Source organism: Hoplias malabaricus, chromosome 10 (assembly GCF_029633855.1).
Source record: "Hoplias malabaricus isolate fHopMal1 chromosome 10, fHopMal1.hap1, whole genome shotgun sequence".
NCBI classification, from domain to species: Eukaryota; Metazoa; Chordata; class Actinopteri; order Characiformes; family Erythrinidae; genus Hoplias; species Hoplias malabaricus.
The window spans coordinates 5931773-5953958 of NC_089809.1; the positions used below are offsets into that span (position 1 = coordinate 5931773).

General features: G+C 38.2%; 3 protein-coding genes across 5 annotated transcripts; 2 read left to right on the top strand and 1 right to left on the bottom strand.

Annotated features, from left to right (window-relative positions):
* Nucleotides 1–5410: 5410 nt before the first annotated feature.
* On the bottom strand, nt 5411–11292 carry cxcr3.2 (chemokine (C-X-C motif) receptor 3, tandem duplicate 2). Its single transcript, XM_066683408.1, has 3 exons — nt 11173–11292; nt 9212–9339; nt 5411–8036 (listed from the first exon to the last, which is right to left on the bottom strand). The coding sequence occupies exons 2-3, from the start codon at nt 9236–9238 to the stop codon at nt 6942–6944; spliced, it is 1122 nt and encodes a 373-aa protein (XP_066539505.1). The 5' UTR covers nt 9239–9339; nt 11173–11292; the 3' UTR covers nt 5411–6941.
* An 852-nt stretch (nt 11293–12144) lies between these two features.
* cnfn (cornifelin) lies at nt 12145–17769 on the top strand. Of its 3 annotated transcripts, none has more exons than XM_066682214.1 (5): nt 12145–12272; nt 14116–14157; nt 14412–14540; nt 15831–15967; nt 17328–17769. In XM_066682214.1, exons 3-5 carry the CDS (start codon nt 14414–14416, stop codon nt 17415–17417), a joined length of 354 nt encoding a protein of 117 aa, XP_066538311.1. In that variant the 5' UTR covers nt 12145–12272; nt 14116–14157; nt 14412–14413; the 3' UTR covers nt 17418–17769. The 3 variants fall into 3 exon arrangements, with proteins under 3 accessions (XP_066538311.1, XP_066538309.1, XP_066538310.1); XM_066682212.1 differs by lacking the exon at nt 12145–12272 and adding an exon at nt 12428–12542; XM_066682213.1 differs by lacking the exon at nt 12145–12272 and adding an exon at nt 12539–12672.
* A 230-nt stretch (nt 17770–17999) lies between these two features.
* Nucleotides 18000–22185, top strand: tlr21 (toll-like receptor 21). The gene is made up of 2 exons (XM_066682406.1): nt 18000–18106; nt 19126–22185. The coding sequence occupies exon 2, from the start codon at nt 19216–19218 to the stop codon at nt 22183–22185; it is 2970 nt and encodes a 989-aa protein (XP_066538503.1). The 5' UTR covers nt 18000–18106; nt 19126–19215.
* The last annotated feature ends 1 nt before the right edge of the window (nt 22186 follows it).

Below are 22186 nucleotides of genomic sequence, written 5' to 3' on the forward strand. Positions count from 1 at the left end.
AACCGGAGCTGTGTGACTTCAACACCACCTGCTGCGCCACTGTGCCACCCCCTTAGATTGTTATTATTGTTTAAGTTGAATGGAAAGAAATATTATCTGTCCATAAAGGCAAGCATTTTTCTGCCATATATATCCTCTTTTTTGGAAACCAAAATATGGTCACCCTACTGGCTAAGAGTGTTAGCTTGCGAAGTTAACCTGCTGACTATGTATTGAGTGAAGCTTATTGCAGCTCTTAGTGTTGATGCAAATTTAGTATTTTAATATTTTCACAAAAGTATTTTAAACTTTTGAGAACTAATAGTTGGTTTAAGTTTAGAATTATGGCTGTTATATATATAATTTTTAAACGATCTACATTAACTTGTTTGGTCAAACTCTTTTAGCTTTTGAGTCCATTCTGATTTGCCTGCATTCCTGTGGCATGGTGTCTGTAAGCCTACAGCCCCCTCTACTGACAAAAGCCTCAAACTGCAGTGGCTTGCACAGTCACACTTTATGACGTGCAATTATTTGTAATTGTACAACGTTAACCGAAATGTTTCTTCTGCATTTAACCCATCTGTGGCAGTGAACACACACACACACACACACACGCTAGGATTCGAATTACTGGGTGGGGTTAGACCCCAACTATTAAAGACTTGACCCCCCCCCCCCCCCACACACACACACACACCCCACAAAATTAAAGTCACAAAAATATGTTTCACTATTCACTAATGAATACATCCCAGTCTGTGTCTCACAGTCTGCAATTTTTACAAATAGTTACATTCATAAATGCATGTTTTTGGTTTTCATAGATATATAATCATCATTTTATGTGAAAATAAATACTTTTGTTTACATTTACATTGCATATATTTGTAAAGTCGAAATCTCGAATTTAAAATGTATTTGTAAATTGTTGACTTGGTCGCAGCGATGACTGAAAACCACTGATGTTCAGGCTTCAAATTGTTGAAGATTGTCAAGGTATGGGCTACAAGAGGTGTTAGCTTTTCAATGCATTTGTTAGCTTCACGATAATCAATCGTTAGCCACCAGTTTCCATTAGCTTTCTTCACGGGCCACACTGGATACACTTTAGAAACACTTTGGGCTTGCTGGTGCAAGGTAGTGCTGTTGACCAAATTTGGTTCTCTGAAAGATCACCTATCAAATGCCAGGTGCCCTTACCTTCTTCAGTACACAGAGATGAGTTCAAATGCAGCAATACGTCCAAGCCCAGTACGACATGCTAGTTTCCATGTCGTAGGGTCCAACTGTTATCACAACATGCTGGGTGTTTCTAATGCTCGCCTTTCCACCACCAGCTGCCCTAGCTTTAATACAGTGATGGCAGTTAAAGGATACAGTTAATGGCAGGTTGAGTTGTTTTGCAAGTTCTGAAATGATTGTTGTTATTTCAGCGCCACTATCTAAAAGGAAGTTGATATCATGATTAATTACTTTCCTACATATGTTACACATTCGCTGGTCTAATGGATATATAATTAATGTACTGCAGACATTACAGCTAACAAGCCTCTGTAAGGATTGTAAGACTTCAGTTTACTGAAGCTGTACTAGTTTCCGTTTATGACCTAAAATAAAAAATTACCCTCCCCCCAACCTGATAACCTTTGACCCTGATAGCGTGTGTAACTGAAACTCACCCACTCACCAGATATTTGATCTATGGGGTGTGGTTTTAGTTGCTACGACAACTGTCCACATTGTATTCATGTTACAACATCTCTACAACAAATTAAAGTCTTAAAAACGGAGAATGTTCCTCCCTTGCTCTTTTGGGAAGAACATTTTGGAACATTGCTGTCAGAATTTGATTGTCCAGTCACTCCAGGGAACACTTTTCAATGTTCCTCAGTCCAAAACTAGTTCTTTACATTCTAGCCAACACTTGTAATTGAGCATGGTGACATTGGGCTCATATGCAGCCGCTCCAGAGCATGCTTTTCTACAGACATTATAATGTACCTACTGTATACAAGCTGTGCACACAATTAAAACAGTGCAACTGAGTTTAGTAGTTAAAGGTGTCCACAAATTTGAGGGTCTATTTTTGTGTCAGAACTATTACATAAATTCTTAATGATTTAGAAGGCGTGCAAAAGATGAAGCCCAGCGCGCACACACACACACACACCCGTTAACACTATGAAACCACACTTGTGCGATCACCAATGGTTTAATGCCACTGATGATTTCCTGGCTTTAGTCAATTTGTTCCTCTATTGGTTTGTTACATTTAAAAGGCTTTATATTTCATATTGGTAAAGGCTTATTCCAACAAGTATATGTTGTCATAAAGGTTGCATTAGTCAGTTTCACCCTGGATATTGCAACTGAAGCATGCTGGAAGCAGCCTCTCTATATCACTGGTTTGTGCAATAAGTGAAATGTGAAGAAATAAATAACATTGCACTGTCCCTTGCAACATTTCTGTTTTTTTTTTTTTGTGTTTAATACTGGAAAACAAAGAAATAGTATAAATTCTGTCTTAAATTTAGCACATAGGACATGTTTTGTTATAGAGGGAGCACAGTTTAATTTCCCTTGGAAAAAAACATCAAAATATGTTAAACATTATATTCAGTGATTTAAAAAAAGTAATGAACTGGATTATATTTTCATTTGCATTAAAAAATATGTAACAAAAATAAAGCAGTGTGCAGCTGCGTTATCAGCTTGTCTGTATAAAGATAAGTAGTTTGACCACTAGGTGTGGCAAGAAACCACTGAGTGTCCTCGGTGAGTGGTTACAAAGATAAGTATATATATATAAATATGCAAACATTTTCCCTGGTGGGTTATATCCACACTGGGTTATATTCCTCTGGCCTATTTCTGGCCTTTGGTATGGTGACCCTCAAGTCATGTACTGCTCTTCATGGTCTGTTCTGAAGCATTCTATTTCATTTAATGTTTTCTGTAAAAATCAGTTTTGCTTTATTTAATGTACAATTTTATTCTATTAAAAAATTCAAACACTCTCCAAACATTGCTCTTTTGTCACTTTATGGTAACTGTTGTGTAGACCTAAAAATAACATGAATTCATTCATTGTTTGTAAGCGATTATCCAGTTCAGGGTTGTGGTGGCTCACCCTGGAGGGGGAGCCAGTCCTTCACAGTCCTTCACACTATGGACAGTTTTTGAGTCACCAATCCACCTACCAATGTATTTTTGGACTGTGGGAGGAAACCAGATCACCCGGAGGAAACCCACACGGACACAGGGAGAACACACCACACTCCTCACAGACAGTCACCCGGAGGAAACCCACGCAGACACAGGGAGAACACACCACACTCCTCACAGACAGTCACCTGGAGGAAACCCACACAGTAGTGATGTGTCGGTCGCGAACGAACCGGTTCAAAGAGCCGGCTCTTGTAAGTGAACGATGAGAGGCGATTCCTGTCTAAGACCGAGCCATTTTTTTCTAAGGCTTGTCTTTCAACCATTCAGAGAACAACAAGCAAAGGTACCAATCAGCTAAGAGTTATACCACCAAGCAGGGAGGGGAGGTGTGGATGGCCGGATCAACACCTCCAAGCTGAGACACGTGGTTTTCCTGAATGCCAATCTGCCTTCCAAAAAATAGTTGAAGAAAACGTTAAATCATGAAGAGCCGAGCCAAAAGAGCCGAAATTCCCATCACTACCACACAGACACAGGGAGAACACCTGATGATTCCATATTTAAGACAAGCATTAATTTAGAATTAAGACAAACGCAGTTATAATAATGAAGCTAGAGTGTGCCTCACTTTACACAGTATGTGACTCATTCTTATTTAAAAGGAACAGACACTGAAACTGTCACAAACGGGGGAAAATGGTGCTGTGGTTTTTGGCACTTGTGGTATGGACACGAAAGCAGGCAACTGACATTTCATTAAAACTCCAGAACTCTGTTTATTTGTGGGAAATGGGTAAAATATGTCCCCTTTAATGTAGTTTATTATAAATAGTGTGTACAAATGTTGTATTTGCACAAACCACATACCTAACTAAGAAATTTATGCAGCTGCAAAAAGAGCTGTTATCTAAAATTGAGCTGAATCTGTCCTTAGGTTAGAAAATGATACTGAAAATATACTGATAAAATTTATTGCTCATAAACCGAAACACAAGATGATGTTTGATGACTTTTTCATTTCTCCATTCGTCAAACTGAGCCATGTGTCTAACTGCTTCTTGTAACTTTTTTCTATTTTGATCAGAGTATTAACGTGTTAACACATCAGCGTTCAGACAAAGGAGAACAAGATGATGACTAAGATTTTAAAACAAGAAGCAGAAGAAGAAAAATAAGACCTGAGAATGGTTCAGCTTCCTGTCTCCCCCAACCCCAAACCCCCACAAAAAAACCCTTCACACGATTTGGCCTTCACTAGGAGTTTACAATAGTAAACATTGCTACGATATATGAGAAGAAAAAACCACAAACCATATTTCTATGCCTTTTTACTGACAGTATAAATTTCATGCTGTAATGCTGTGTATCCTTCAAATCTGTGGTACAGTCTTCATCTATCTTTTAAATACATTATACATCAAATATAATCACTGTGTGTAATGTTGAAGCAGTACTCTTATTTTATGTTTAAGTCCTGGTTGGAAATCAACGGGTTCAAGTCATAAAACATCAAAAAGTATAGTACTGTGCAATTAGGTCATGTTTTATATCTGATAATGATGCAGATATGGCTATGTGAGCCGTTGGTTAGGTCTTCACATGCTTCACTGAAAGCCATAAAACCTCAGATTAACTAACAGTTAAAAAGTGACAGAAGCAATCATTCAGGCATGCATGATCTCTACATCTCATATGCTACATCTTATACGCTACATCTCATATGCTACATCTCATATGCTACACCTTATACGCTACATCTCATATGCTACATCTCATATGCTACATCTTATACGCTACATCTCACATGCTACATCTCATATGCTACATCTTATATGCTACATCTCATATGCTACATCTTATACGCTACATCTCACATGCTACATCTTATATGCCACATCTCATATGCTACATCTCATATGCTACATCTTATATGCCACATCTCATATGCTACATCTCATATGCTACATCTTATATGCCACATCTCATATGCGACATCTTATATGCCACATCTCATATGCTACATCTTATACGCTACAGCTTATATGCTACATCTCACATGCTACATCTCATATGCTACATCTTATATGCTACACCTCACATGCTACATCTCATATGCTACATCTCACATGCTACATCTCATATGCTACATCTTATATGCTACATCTCACATGCTACATCTCATATGAATACAAAAATGAATTTACTATGGACACATTTGGATTTATATTAACTTATTTTTTATTTTTAGAAAAATGTTTATTGAACTTAATACATTGCAAGGAAAATAAAACATAAATGCTGCTCATGCAAAGGTTTTGTCTTCAGTAATTCATATATTTGCATTTAATGGCCTGTAGAATTGAGAATTGAAAGTTTACTGAGAATTTTTTTTTTGCTTTAGACAGTATGTACCTTTTAATAATAAAAAAACCTGGAATATAAAATATAAGATGAGTAGCTTTAATGTTGAAGCTTTGAGGCAGAAATGAAATTAAACAGAAATACAAATCACTCTGATGAATGATGACACAGGACAAAACACTGCTGCCTAGTAACCTGAAAATGGCCATCTCTCAAACTCCTCTACCACAGAATAAAACAAAAGTCATCACCTCCAAACCAAAGCCACATCATAACTGTACCCAACAAGGCAAAGAGAAACAGTACCATTTTAAAGGTTCACTCGAGATATTTATAGACACTGCTGTCAGGTTTTGATTGTGTTTAGCTTCGAGTGCCATGGTGAGGTCAGCAATGATGCTGCAGATTTCAAACGTAGTGCTCCATCACCAGAAAGCAGCTCCGTCGCTCCACAGCCCCATGCTAAGGGATTTTAATCCCTTCTTGATGAAGCCTGGCCCTGGGTTTGTTGACATTAGCATCATGTCTGATTGCTCCAGATTGCGCTCTTCTGTAACAGAAGCTAAGCTTGACTTTTTACACACAGTGCCCTTGTGGCACAGCAGTGAACTAATGCTTATGACAAATGTACAAACTATGTGCAAATATACAAGCAAAGGAAGCTACTGAAAACATTTGATTATATTTGCTGTCAGGCTGAATCCTTGTAGCTCTGAAGTGTTTACAGGAGAAGGTAATTATAATGTTCAATCTAATTCATCTAAAGAGGTTTTATTCCAAGAGAAAATGTACAATTTTCACATGAAGAAAGAAGGATTTGTTCTGATAGTGAAAATACGTTTATCTAATGAGATTTTTAGTAATCTGTTGAGCATTTGTGTACATTTACATTGTTTGTAACTTTATAAACATGAAAGTATCTGGATTTGTGGTGTCAAAAATGAAATCACTTTAATCACAATGACATTCTGTGATTAATCCTGATGAACTGCACGTTAAAGGATGGCATTAACTTGTTTGGAACCAATAATTAATATAGAATTAATCCAGGTTTCAGCATAAATGTAATGTAACAGTAGTGACACTGTGGTTCCATTGCCAAATAAAAATACTTATGCATCACTGGGCTCTGTGAAATAAGTGAAATATGGGAGGAAGTTGTGGCCAAATGTGATAAAATGATTCAAATATGTTGAGAAAAACAAGTAATGCGTTAAAGTTGACAGCACTACTCTGGACTGTACTCTTCTAAACGATCTAAACTATATATTGTGGTACTCATGATTTTCCCAATGAAGCTAGCATATTTCAATGGTGGCTACAGCACCCTGTAGATTCCCTGAGGGGCTACCAATGTCTGTCATCCACTTTTGCCTTTCTCGTGTCCCTCCATAGATCAAAGCTGAATGTAAACTTGGCCAACATTCCTTTTAAACCATCACTGAAAAGTAGGAGGTGTTCTCACTGTCCCCGGAGCTGAAGGAGCTAGTCGTCCGGCGGCTTGACCCAAAACTATGACCTCTGTTAAGGCTGAGGGAAGTTAGAGCTGCTTTGCCCATCTGCCCAAGCTCTCGGCGGAACTTGTAGCCCACAAGGCCATAGAGCAGTGGGTTGAGGGCACAGTGGGAGAGGCCCATACTCTCTGTCACCAGGATGCCAATGTCCAAAACCTTGCTCAGGGCACAGCTGGACTTAATTATTTTAAGCTTCAACAGGCTGTCCGTCATCTTCAGCGCATTGTAGGGTGCCCAGCAGACCAGGAAGACGGACACCAGGGATATGATGAGCCTGAGCGACCGCCTCTTCTGCCTTCGTGAACTGGTGCTGCATAGCGCCCGGAAGATGCGAATATAGCAGTAAAGCATTACCACCAAGGGGATCCCGAAACCCACGGTCAGGTTTAGCAGCTGCATTCCTACCTGCCATTTCTCTGAATTGTCAGGGCTATACACCAACATGCAAACCAATGAGCTGCTCCCTTGCAGTGGCACAACGTCTCGAAAGTGGATGTCAACTGATGCCAGGCCCAGGCAGCAGATCCAGATTGTTGCGCAGGCCAGCTGTGCCAGGCAGGTGTTATGCCTCCAGCTGGTCTGGATGGCGTGGACGATAGCCAGGTAACGGTCAAAGCTGATGCAGGCTAAGAAGAGCACCCCACAGTAGATGTTGAGGGAAAATAGTGCCCCAGCCACCTTGCAGACAGCAACACCGAACACCCATTCGTTAGTCCACTGGACAGCGAAGAAGGGCAGGATCAGTGCCAGCAAGAGGTCAGACACGGCCAGATGCAGCAGGAAGGTGTCGGTGAGGGAGAAAGAACAGGGCGCGTGTCGAGATCGCCGGTAACGACGCACCACACACAGCACTAACCCGTTTCCCACCAGGGCAAAAATAAAAACCAAGATATAGACTACCGGAGCGAATAGTTTGGTAAAGGCCCATGTCTCACTCAGGCTGCAGGGGGCAGCATCCTCGTCCTCCTCGTCCGTGTAGGCCGAGTAATCTTCGAAAGTTGGCATGAAGGTCTAGGACAAGAAAATACAAGTGCACAATTTGATTGAACATTTTTCTTAGAAACTGCAGTAAATACCACAAATGAGATAAATTAGAAATATAGTTTAGTTCAGTGGCTCCAAAGCTGGCCCTAATGACCCACCCCCTGAGATGGTTCACATTGTTTTCTTTTCCTTCTCTTACTGTATGTGCTTTGATTTGAGCTGGAGTTAGAGCTGTCACGATATATTGTCCCAGAAATAATTGTGATAAATGATATTTTTGTCTTTTTAATATCATTTTGTGCCTCTGATATAATGAAAATAAAATGGCTCAAGAACCGAGAGAGCAGAGAAAACAACTAAATATTGAGGATGTTCATTCTTATGTAAACATCTATGTCACTAAACACATGGGAAAATATTGAAGTCAGCAATAATTTTTGAGGAAATGTCCATATATTGTACAATAAACTGATAATGTAAATATTCAGGTTAGGAATAAGCTGTTTTGGTTTATACATGTTGTTGAACATTCCCGACATGTCATATTCCACGAGAGATGTTTACTGGCCATGTCACTTGAGTTGAGTCTTTTAATTTTATATAAAAATTTTAATTTAGTTTAATTTTTACCTGTGGGATGTTCACTGATGTTAATTTAAAACTATAAAAGTCCAACATGGTTCCAATAACAAATATTTTTACATATTGTGTCCCTCTTAAACAGTCAGTTACGCAGAGATAAAGCTCAATTCTGCAAAAATTTACTTTTTCAAACAATAAAATCCAGAATGTGGCTAAACGTGGTGGAACTGAATAAATCTGGAATATCCCAGAGTCACCAGAAAAAAAAGAGGAACTGAACCTACTCTCTCTCAAAACAAAAATGCTTAATGTCCCTAACTGAACTCATCTCTGTCCCCTCCACTCCACTTTTAATTCCACTTTTATTATGGTAGGACAGATGTTGATAGACAGGTCATGTGAATTTGACATTTGTGAGGACACATAAACAGTCCCATGTGGTCCCATTGGATGCTGAGTCTTTTTGTATTTATGATAGACTTAAGATGACAGGAGAGCACCCGGCAAGATTATTTTTCTGCTTAGATTTTTCACCAAATTATTTATTTAATCTGAAAAAAAATCTACGAACTGAAAGCCTACAAAAATATAAATGCTCACACGAAGAGACCATCACTTACAAAATATTCAGTGGTTTCATTCGCCATCGTGAAGATGGAGCATTTAAGTGTTTGTGGATATCACGTTTCGTTCTTTCTTCTTTAAAGAAGAAGTAGGTCTTCAGGACGTCTTCAAGGAGAGAGAGAGACTGTTGGAGAGAGAAATGTACAGAGAAATGAGAAGTGAGGACCACAGAAGCAGAATCATCAACAAGGGGAAATGTTTTTTGTGTTTAAGGGAAACTTATGCAGTGAAAAAAATGCAGCGTAACATTTCTTCTGAAATTCATCTGGTAAAAGAGAGTTTGTAAAGATCTAATGGCATTCGGTCATGACCAGACTGGGTGCTGTAGAGTGGTGCAGAACATGACTCCAGAGAACACTTTCCCACTGCTGGCACAGAGCATAGTAACTAAAGGCTATTGAGCAGCTTGCTATGAAGGTTATATATAAGCTGTGTGTGCATTTTTGAACGTCTGCATCCACAATAGGGAAAAAAATGGCTGAATTCACTTCTTAAAATGGACTGTCCCCAAACTTCTAAGATTTATGGATGCAGACAGAGCATTGGGAAACAGGTTTACACAAGAGGAAACGAAAGAGCTGAAGGACAGCAACAGCTTGATTTGAATGACTTTCACAACTTTAGTTACATTCCACCACAGGCAGGCTTGTACCCAAAAGTGTTTACAACATAAAATTTCAATGATGTAAGAGGAAAAAAAAAAAAAAAAAAAAAAAAAAAAAGAAAAACGTTAGAAGAACACAAGCTCAGCTCATTTTTAACATAAACAACCCAAATATCTTTATCAAATATCTTTATTGCAAATGAAATATTACACATTGTTTTCAGCATTTCAGATAAAAGCTGAGATATAATGCTAAAATTTTGCATAAATCAACATGAATACATTCAATGCCATGTTTGAGCCAATGAGGTTTCCAAACTGAATATGGAAACCGTTATTTTTTACTGAACAGAGGCTGTAAGAAATATCTTTAAATGTAACAATTATCACATAATAGAAAAGTAGATATCACCAGAATAAAGTCAAAATAAATGTTTTTCTACTTCTTGATTTCTGTTTCTGATGAAAAAAAAATGACATGGATTTTATATGCGCTGTAAAAAATGTAAATCAAAATGTAAATTTCATAAACATTTTCTTACATTTAGGCTCTTTTTGTTTTCTTTAAGTATGTCCCATTTTGTGCCATTACTGTGCCATTTGTGCCAAAACTGACTAAACAACCTAAATAATTGATGAATTAATAATCATTTTCATTAATTTTTGTTTCAAAATTTACTCTTTTTGGAAGTCTACGCTTATGGGAAACACAAGCAAGCCCTAGAAGAAGTAACAGAAAAAGCAGTAATCTCACCATCATCATGTTTTTGCCACTAAATCTATTTCAGGGTCGCGGTAAAGCAGTAATCATATTAATTTTTTTTTTGCATGTGATAAAAATTTAAGGATTAAAGAATTTATATTAGAACTGTTTAAATGTTATATTCATGCTCAATTCGAACATATTCAGAGTTGTGTGGACTGGCAGTATATGTGTCATATGTACTAAAATTATAGTAGACACCAATAAATACATTACAAATGACGTTTTTTTGAAATGATATGCATTTAGCTTTCGAATATATCCATTATTATCATATTACGACTCTGTTAAAGTGTGTTGTCCAAATGTTTCCTTCAAAGGATAGACTCCATTTGGGTTTTCCACCTGAAATGTTAAAGCTTGAACTGTCCATAACATTTAAAACATGAAGTAAATCCTTTATAGCCTGTTTTCATCTTCCTCTCAGTCTTATTAGTAGGAGATTATAACAGCAGAGATACCATCTTCAGTTTTGGGGTCATGTAGCAGCTGCAAGTTTTCACAAAGTTGGCTAATAAGCACCACACAGGAAAATATGCAAATGTTGTGAATGCACAAATAAAGTAAGTAAATTAATAAAACTGTGTTACCTTGTAACTTTCTGCCGAGAAAATCCTCCTGTTCTCAGCTGTGGTGAGCTGATAATATGACTGAAGTTCAGGAAATGAGAATACCTCTGCTCTTCCTCAACATCCTCTCCTCTGAACACCCTGGTTTTAGCCACAAAAAAAAAATTACAAAAATTAGCTGCTACACATCACTTTTCACAATTTTTTTAAAGCTATTTTCTGCACATTCAAAATATTGCAGTTTAGAACTGCTGTCAAAATGAAGACAATCTTTCACATTGAGTATCTCAGAAAGTCAGAAAAGATTTTTTTACAATGTCCCCAATCATATTTATGAGCTACAAAATCATAATTAGATTCTAGGTCATAATCTATGTAAATAAAAAAATAATAATAAAAAATGTAAAAAGTCTGTAAACTATGGCAGTGGATAATGAGACACGTTAACAAACGTGCACGCAAATATTTACCTGTTCCCCCTTAGTTCAAGCCCCTCCGAACTTCTTTGAACTCTCTGTAAGTATGAAACTCTGGAACCTTTATTGAATCTGTTTTACTTTAACAATAGATGCATTCAAGTTACTTCCATGCATGCAGTCCCTCATACACTTACAACCACGGGCAAACAATTCTGCCTGTCCATCACACACTCGCCTATATAATCACACACAGTGAACACACAGATTAGTAATTAGAAAAGTAATTATATTAATATTAATATTGGTATGAAAAAAGAGGCCTATTTAATCACAGGATACTGAATTCTATGCTGCAGTGACTTCATTTAGCACACAGTGGCACTGTTCCCTTTCCTTCCTCATCTACAATAAATGCAATATACAAAGATCAGTCATAACATTAATTTGACCTGCTTGTTCCGACACGTTTCATTCTCTCAGCTCCACTGACCAAACAGGAGCACTTTGTACTTCACAAGTTACAGACTGGAGTCTGACATGAGCTGCTCTGCATGCTTTGTTAGCCTCTCCTCACTTGGCTCTTCAATGGTGGTGTGTTCATCTGTGGGTGCCACTGTTGGACTGAGAATAGCCCACAGAGCAAAAATCTGCTATTCTCTTTGACATTACAGCTACGAGATGGACCAATTAATACAGCAGATAGTGAGTAAGCACAGTGTAAGAACTCCAGCAACCTGTGACCAATGTTTTAGGGGACTAAACATGCACCCCCCACCCAACCCCACCTCATAGCTTAGAACCTGTAGCTCAGAAGTTCAGTTTTAGCAGTTTGTTGCTAATCCAAGTGATCTCTAACACGTTTTTTTGACTCTGAGGTAGTCTGTCTGTTGCTATCAGGACACCAACAGCTTCTTTGTTCCTAGTTCCTTTTCTCAGAAAGGTGGATCCACATCCGCAACAAACAGACCTGGGGTACGTAAACTGACCTGCTTTTAATTAGAGGGAGATAAAACTCTGGCACTGGGCTGTGGAGCCATGGAACTGTGTTCTCTGAAGCTCTAGTGGAACTCTGGGGTTCTATTTAGAGATCCACAACATCTTGGTCAGATGAGTATATTTTTTGGAATGCCATTTGCATATTTTGTAGTATGAAAAGCACTAATCTGATTCAAGAATATTTCTGAAAGGCACATGTCATTTGCACAGCATCTTAGTTGTGTCATGGTGAAGGAAATCCCTTTTACCAGCTACAAATTTCATAACTTTTATTACAGGAACTGTAGGACTGTGTGTGTAAAGCCTGATGACAGAAGACTTAAAGTATTCCGAAGTTTTGTTTAGGGGTTTAAGACTCACTATGTTGTACTGAGAAATTTGTGTGTGTACCGATCTGAGCCAAGCCCCAGTGAGTAAATACTTCCACATAATCACTGCACGGATAACGTTTGTTCCTACTGCTATATAATGGATTCAATCTTTCTAAAAGTAAGTGGGAAAAGTTCCAAACTTTACGTGTAGGACTGTTAAAAACAGCACAAGTTATGATTCATTCATTCATACATTCAATTCTTCAGTAATATTTTATAACTGCATCATCCGGGTCAGGGTCACTGTGTCTGGAGCTTGTTAATCATTGAGCTCGAAGCAGGGACACACCCTGGACGGGACAGCAACATATTAAGTTTTCATTAAATATAAAACAATCAATTAAGAATGCATTAGAAAGAGGAAAATAGCATAAGTGAATAGTTTATTTTAAAATTGCAGGTTAAAAAGGTATCAGACCTATAACAACCATGCAATAGCAATAGTGAAACAGCACTTAAAACATTCATCCCTGCGAGACTCTTGTTTTAGATTTAAAGAATCTAAATCCACAATGGTTTGTGTCCATCTTTACACTGTAAGAAGGTCACTCAACCTTATGTGTCTGTAAGGATGTGCAGTGGTTAAAACGTCCGTACTAGGAAAAGGAAATAGCCAAGAAAGAAGTAATAACACACATAAGCTGCTAGAGTCCTCAGAAAAATGGACTGGCTGCCCCTGAGCCTTGACCTCAACATTACTGAATGTGTTGGGGATCAACGTGAAAAATAGTGTTAATTTTACTGTCAAACAACAAAAACGACTGCTTTTAATAAAGTACTCCTTAGCATGGTTGCCATAGCAACCACTGTCTAAAACAGTTGCTTTATGTAGGCTATTTTTACGAAGTTGATATTTACCTCAGAAGGTGTGACCAAGATTATAAATGCCACATTAATAAAAACACCTGCTAGCAGCACCAGGCAAGGCCACACACACACACACACACACACACACACACAAACACAAACGAAAACCCATTTAATATACTGCAGATAACAGTGTGTAAATACGTTTCAGAAACAAGCAGAAACCAAGCTCGCCCCATAATCAAACATCTTTAAATTTTTTTCCATGTGAGCCGCCCACAGTCCACTGCTGCTGGACAAAGCTGTGACATCATTAAGTATAGAATGTAAGAGTCTCTTTTAACTCCTATTCATTGTGTGAACTCCCTCAGTCACAGAGATCAACTACACTAGAGAACCCACATCTACAGCAGGTAAGACCCTGGATTTCATTAATATATCACAGTAATAATTATGCATTACATATTTCAGGTATATTAAACATTTATCGTTTTAAACGCCTTCCACTTTTTCAGATTCTGACAAAGAGTGTGACCATAATTTAGTGTCAATGCTGAATTTGCTGTTGGTTCTAAGTGACCATTACTTTGTTCCAAATAAATGTAGATAAACGTTTCTGCAGTGGACTGCATGTGTTATTTACATGTTTGTTTGTGTACGTCAGCAGAAATGATGACATATCAGACGGAGGTCAATTGCACACAGCCGCAGGTGACCATCACCAATTATACGGTCACTTCAGGCTCATCGGACTGGAGCTCCAACCTCTGCGACTGCTGCGAGGACTGCGGCATCTGTAAGTGTTTGTGAGAAAGGAAATTCAGGAAAGAAAACAGTCTGCATGGGGGTCCTGGGCTGATTCCCTGGTTAACAGGTGCTTCTCTGTGATTTTGTTTCTGTGGGGACCAACATGTCTTTTTTCACTCTGCACTGTCAGAAAAAAATGTACTGTACTGGTACATTATTGTCACTAAAATACAAATTGTTTAAATGTACCCTTTGAATATAAAAAATCAACACTTCTTTAAAATATTTATATATAGAATCTGTTACAATTAGATTCCCTAACTAAAATAACTGAATACGTACCCGTGAGTGAACCACAGCAGTAATAGCAAAAGACATCACCGTTTAAGTAAAGGCTAAATTAACTACTGATTATCTTAGGGCACATCCACACGGATTTGTTTATTTTTAAAAATGTAATGCCACTCCAGTAGGGGCCATAGTGCCTCTTTAAGAGGGACATCAAACCACCACAAACCATGTGAAAACACAGTGATTTAATGCCAAGTCACTGCAATCTTGCAATCTTAACAGTGCATTATATATTTCAAATACAACATCATTTATATTTTCTCGTACATGTGGGAATCTGAAATCTAGTGCTATCTGTGTGTGTGTATATATATATATATATGTGTGTGCCTATATATATATATAGTAGTTTTATGACTTTCATGATTCACTATGTAGGGAGTGAGGAGCTGTGTGAAGATGTTTTCCTGTGGATGGGAGGTCAAAATTTGAAAAAAATAAATTAATTAATTAATGGATCTGTGTGTATGGTGTAACTGTGGTGATTTTACTCCTGTCTAGATACACACCTCCAAATGCTTCTTCATATTGTAAAAAAGTTTTCTCATATATATATATATATATATATATATATATAAATAGAAAAAAAAAATATATATATATATATATATATATTTTTTTTTTACATCTGTGTCAGAGACACACTAATGCAATAATCCTTTACTGGATCTTGGTGTAAAATTTTGACTTCAGAACAACTGAAGAAGGAAAAAGGAAATAAAACAAGATAATTCACACAGCTATGCATAAGATAAATATAAAACATTAGTCTGAGACAGCAGAACTGACTAGCATGCTAATCTACATTCTTTCATCAGACATTTATTATAAAAATGACTGAACACACCCTAAAAAATTAAAAATAAAATACCATATGATGCAGTCCATTGGAGTCTGTAGACAGCCTACAAGGCATTGAGACAGAGTTTGTATATATAGTATATTTTGTAACCATGCTTCTTGTTACTGAACCCCTTGTGCTTGACAGGCCTATGTGCATCATTTATCCCGTGTATTCTGGGCTGTAAAATCGCACAGGATCATGGAGAGTCTTGCTGCATTTCCTTCCTGCCTGGAGCCCTGATTGCTCTAAGAACCAGCATCCGGGACCGGTATCGCATTAATGTAGGTCTACAGTTAAAAGAGCAATAAGTCATTTTCCCTACCAAAAAGTAAACAACAGATATAAAAGTGAATGCTTATTGTTTTTATATTATTTTGCTAAGAGATACAAATTAAGTTGCTTTTTAGTTCCTAAATTTACCAGTTATTTCTCCATAAAGTGGGTGTTTAAAGTTTTTGTACAGAAGCTTTAATATATTTAGTATAATGTGTGTTTTGGTTTGTAAAGTCACAGACAGAAACTGCAAAACATTACATATCTCACCCTCTGGGTTTTAAAGACATTTTCTGGATTTGTAATGTATAATGTAATATTATGTAATATGTAATAATATGTGGGCGGCACGGTGGTGCAGCAGGTAGTGTCGCAGTCACACAGCTCCAGGGACCTGGAGGTTGTGGGTTCGATTCCTGCTCCGGGTGACTGTGTGTGTGGTGTGTTCTCTCTGTGTCTGTGTGGGTTTCCTCCGGGTGACTGTCTGTAAGGCGTGTGGTGTGTGGTGTGTTCTCACTGTGTCTGTGTGGGTTTCCTCCGGGTGACTGTCTGTGAGGTGTGTGGTGTGTTCTCTCTGTGTCTGTGTGGGTTTCCTCCGGGTGACTGTCTGTAAGGCGTGTGGTGTGTGGTGTGTTCTCACCGTATCTGCGTGGGTTTCCTCCGGGTGCTCCGGTTTCCTCCCACAGTCCAAAAACACACGTTGGTAGGTGGATTGGTGACTCAAAAGTGTCCGTAGGTGTGTGTGTCTGTGTTGCCCTGTGAAGGACTGGCGCCCCCTCCAAGGTGTATTAATTAATGGAATTAATGTAATATATGTCCAGAACATTCTCAGAGCTCTAGACCTATTTGACCTAGACCACTACCAAAAGAGATAATTTGGTCCTAAAGCTGCAAACTGAAGTCCGACTTCGGAGTTAAAAATTGAGAAATATATTTGTTTGTTAATTTTATATCTGTAAATCTTACAATTTATCCTTCATTAATAAATTTTTTAGGTACTTCATACACAGTTCCACAGCTCAAAGCTGGGGGATTTATATCTTTCCAGCCAACACTTTTCACTGTGACTTCAGGCTAATGAGAGGCTGCTCCATAGCTTTGTTCTACTGGTAATGCTTTTCTATGGAGATCGTACAAGCTGTGTGCACAGTTTAATGTCTGTGTGAGAAATGATGAGCCTTGTGTATAAATAAATACAGAACACACACAAATGTCATTGATGTCTTTATTCAGATCGCACAACCTTGAAAACGTGTTTAAGGTCACTCTCTGGGGACTATGAACTGAACAGAACTTTGCCATGTAGATGAACCATCAGTTATTTAGCAGCCATGAATACAGTATATTAATGACTGTGTGTTTCCTCAGGGCTCCATCTGTGATGACTGGATTGTTATGAGCTGCTGCCCGTTGTGTGGACTGTGCCAGATGGCTCGAGAGCAGAAGATGAGGGGCTGATTAGGAAAACCACAGGGAGAGAAGGACATTTGGAGACGTTTTATTATTTTGGCCGATTCCTGTCACCTAAATGTGCTGGTGGTCGATCTGAATTTTAAGGTTTTCTGCTTAGCTCCTGAAGGACCTACCAGTGAGCAAGTAACACTGGCATTGGCACAAGTATCTACCTAAAAAAATATCTAAAAAAATATTAATATCTGAATGATAAAATAAGAGTATTTTTACTGCACATTATTTTAGTGTACATTGAGACTTCTAAAGACCTTTATGCCCCAGAGGTTTCTCTACTGCTATCTGCAACCACAAAGATCTCTCCATGTAAAGAGGCATACATTAATAAATCTGAACAAAAATAAAATGTCAAGCTATGTATGTTCAGGCACTTATTAACAGTATATTAATAATGCATTGTTATTATTATGAATACATTATATATACACAAATAAAAACATGTTTTTTGTGTGCTCTTATTTTGTCAGAGTCAAGATTTTTAAGCACAGTGCTGAAACTTCACGTGGAGGTATCCATGTGATGATAATACCCTGATCTCCATTTTAATTCCTCTTTCTGTTCTTGTGAAAAGAATCTTTTAACACTGAGGTAAAACTGGTTGAAGGAGAGACACAAACTGTGACAGAGATTTTTTGACTTTTTGCAGAAATTAACAACAAACATGGGATTTAACAAAGGTATGGACAACCTATACATATACATACATAATTATATATATATATATTCTGTGTGTGAAATGTTAGTTTTACGGAGGAAGGGAGGAAGTCTATTGTTGCTGCTCAATGTAGTTCACCACCCATGTATTTCTCATATTAAATCTGGTGTGTCAAATCAATACGTTCTTTTAGGTTAAATGGGTATTGCTGAAATAAATATATATATGTAATGGCTGAAATGCCACAAGAATTCAAGAAGAAAAATATTTATTACTGTCCATTAGTATTTAATTTTGTTGGGTAACAAATGATAATAAATATATAATATAAATATAAAAATAAAAGGTAATAAATGACACTCGCATCATAGTTCTATATTTATAAACCTGTTATTTTAATAAGAAAATGAAGCAGGGTTCTCTAAACTTTTGAACATAATTCCCACTGAATGCATTTGCTATTTTTTAAAATGTGCTGTAAAAGTTTTAGCTGTAAATTTTCTCAAAAATTCTGTGAACCATACAGCAGACCAAATATCATTTCCCTCATGGTTGTATGCAAAAGTTTCTTCAGAGTCAATACAATCTTCAGAGTCCCTGGTCCAATAAAATGTTTGGTTCATTTGCTCAGAGAAAATGAGATTAAATAAGGCATTTGTAGAAAATGTGGAATTTATTCATCCAAAATGTCAGCAAGAATACATTACATAATTGCAGAAATTAATGCCATTTAGCTCACAATTTGTGCTAACAAAATCTAGTATTAACGGGCCTTAGTGGCTCCTGAACAGTAGAGCTTTCTAAGCACCCACCCTGTTTGCGCCCTTGTGAAGCCGCAGGTATCCATTTGCAACATTTTGAAAAGTATCTGGTTTCAAATAGATTTGAGGAAGCGCATGTTAGCTCTTAGCCTTGTAGCATGAGTGCATCCCCCCACCCACTTTTTTGCTGTAGCTTTAGCTCCTTGCTTAGTTTGTGCAAAAGCATTAAGAAACTAACCTGTTCCTTCAATTTTTTCTTTGTCTCCTTCTTCCTTTCCAGGCCTAATGGGTGGATCTAGACACAATATATATTTTTAAAACATTTTGAAAACTTCATCTGGGAGCCAAGTGATGTAATCTTTTGAGAAATATGGCACTGCAAATGTACCCTAAGCTGATCTCTGTGGCAATATTCACCTCATTCCTTCAGCTCAGCTCTACTTACAGTTTCAAAAACTGTGTAGAAAAGGCAAATTCAAACCATACAATCTTCATATGCAAAAAAGGGTCAGCACATAGAGTTGAGGACATAGTGGGTGATCTTTTACCCTCTGCAACAAATCTAACAATTTCCAACTGGAAGGTCACAGAGATCACTTCGGAAAGTTTCAGAAAACTGCCAACACTGAAAATTCTGGTACTAAGCAATAACAATTTGATGGATATCCACGAAGACGCCTTTGATAATCTAGGGTATCTTCAAACCTTGAACTTGTCCAGCAATTACCTCAAATACCTCAGTCCTTCACTGTTCCGTGGCCTTCATAACCTCACTAAATTGTTCCTGGCTGACAACAGACTGACGAATCTCTCTTTGAACCTCTTTTCTGATTTGACCAACTTGAAGATTCTGGATCTACACAAGAACCAACTCGCTGACTTTTCAGCAGTGGGGCTTTCCATAGCAAACATAGCAACACTGATGGAACTGAAAATTTCCTCAAACAAAATAACCTCTTTGAATCACTCAGCCAGCCTCCCGCAATCACTTGTGACCCTTCACCTTCAAAATAATGAGCTGAACTCGTTGGGAAACAGCAGTGAGTTTCTAAGCAATGTGAAAGTGCTGGATCTCTCCTATAACAAACTCCTCTCAACCAGAGCTTTTAAAGGTCTGAATCTGAGCAGCATCATTTCCCTTTATCTGAGGTCCACCAATGTGTCTGTGATAAAGCTCTTGGACAGAAGGTTCATCAACGTTTCCCCTAGGCACATTAATTTCTCTGGTTTGAATTTAAACATGACGGATGTGATTTCACTGTGTAAAACCCTGTTAAATTACCCTGTGAAATACCTCAAGAACATGACCCTTGAGAGCAATTCTATTAAAACTCTGACCAGAAAAACATTTTCCCATTGTCCCAAAATTACCAGTCTCTTGGATCTCTCTCATAATAACCTGAATACCCCTAGATGTTTGGAGTTCCTTGCAAAACAGGAAGAAGTGAAGATGCTTAAAGTTGAACATAACCACCTAACGAAACTGTTAACTTGCAAATACATGACTTTTCCCAACCTGAGACACTTGAGCTACCGCTACAATCGCATTCTACTAGTGAATGCCTTTGCATTCCATCATGTGCCCAAACTACAGACACTTCAGCTCAACATAAACATAATTGCTTATCTTGATCACAAAGCACTGAGTGGACTCAGAGACCTCACCGTCCTCCGTCTGGACAACAACCTTCTGAGTGACCTCTACAGTGACACTTTTGAAGATCTTTGCAGCCTTCGGAGGCTCCTTCTGCGCAATAATCAAATTGCTGTCATCTTCAACAACACCTTTCATGCTCTCAAAAATTTGGCCATTCTGGATTTAGGTGGGAACAAGATAACACACTTGGAACCTGAAGCATTAAATGGGCTAGACAGTCTGGAAAAACTTTACTTAGATCGCAACCGTTTTAAAGAAATTGACAGTCTACAGCTTGGAAGGCTTTGTGGCACTCTACAAGTCCTAGATTTAGAGAAAAATTTCATCTACTATTACACAGAGGATACATACTCTCCATTTGTAAACTTAACAAAGCTCAATGACCTTAAATTAGATGGACAGCTGCCCTCTGGCATAAACATATTACCATCTGCGTTTTTTCATGGCCTCACTTCCCTAAAAAGTCTATACCTTAGTGATAACCATATCTCTTATTTTGGTGCTCACAGTTTTGACGACTTGAAAAACCTGACATATTTAACTTTAGATAACTCCTGTGTCGGTGTAACGAAGCTTGTGCCAGGTATATTCAAGAATCTTCACAAGTTGGAGACACTGTTTGTGGAGAACATGGGCCTCGAGTCCTTCTCAAAGGAGGTATTTAGGAATCTCACAGCACTCAAAGTACTGCACCTGAACCGCAATGCGATGCAGACTCTGAATGTGGATCTGCTAGAAAATCTGACCAATCTACAGTACATTGATGCGAGAAACTCTCCTCTTAGTTGCAACTGTCTCAATAAAGACCTCCAAAACTACACAAAAAATAACCAGAGAATTCAGTTTGTGTATCTTTACAATATGACATGTAGTGATCTCAGGGGATCCAGCTTTTACAACTTTGAAACCAACGTCTGTTACGTTGAAATTGAACTGTACTTGTTCTCCACAACTTTTTCAGTAACAATTTTACTAACACTGCTTCCATTGATGTATGTTAAGCTGTACTGGAAATTTAAATATGGCTACTATGTTTTCCGCTCATGGTTCGGTGAGCAGTGGCGTCGTCTTCGGGAACAAGAGGAGAAATACATATACGATGCTTTCATTTCGTACAACTCAGCAGACGAAAAATGGGTGATGGGGGAGCTTCTGCCAAACTTGGAAGGCAATGGGTCTTTTTTCAGACTTTGCCTTCACCACCGTGACTTTGAACCAGGTCGAAACATTGTGGACAACATTGTAGCGGCTGTTTATAACAGCCGCAAGACAGTTTGTCTCGTCAGCCAAAACTTCCTTCGCAGTGAATGGTGCTCCCTTGAGATCCAACTGGCCAGCTATCGCCTATTTCAAGAAATGCAGGACGTACTTTTACTTGTCTTTTTGGAGTCCATCCCAGAGAGGCAACTCTCCGTCTATCACCGCATGAGGAAGGTTATGCTGAAAAAGACCTACCTGCAGTGGCCAGGAACAAATTGTACAGATCCTACCAAAGCACAGGAGCTATTCTGGAAGCAGCTCAAGAAGGCACTAAGGAGCAGCAACGCCACAGTCCAAGAGGAAGAACAGAGGGGTGCTCATGTGCCAATTAGAGAACAGAGGGATGAATTAGGCGTGGAGGAAAGAGATCATTTTGTGAACGAGCCACAAACAGATGATGAGGAATGTTACCTGATGCCATGAC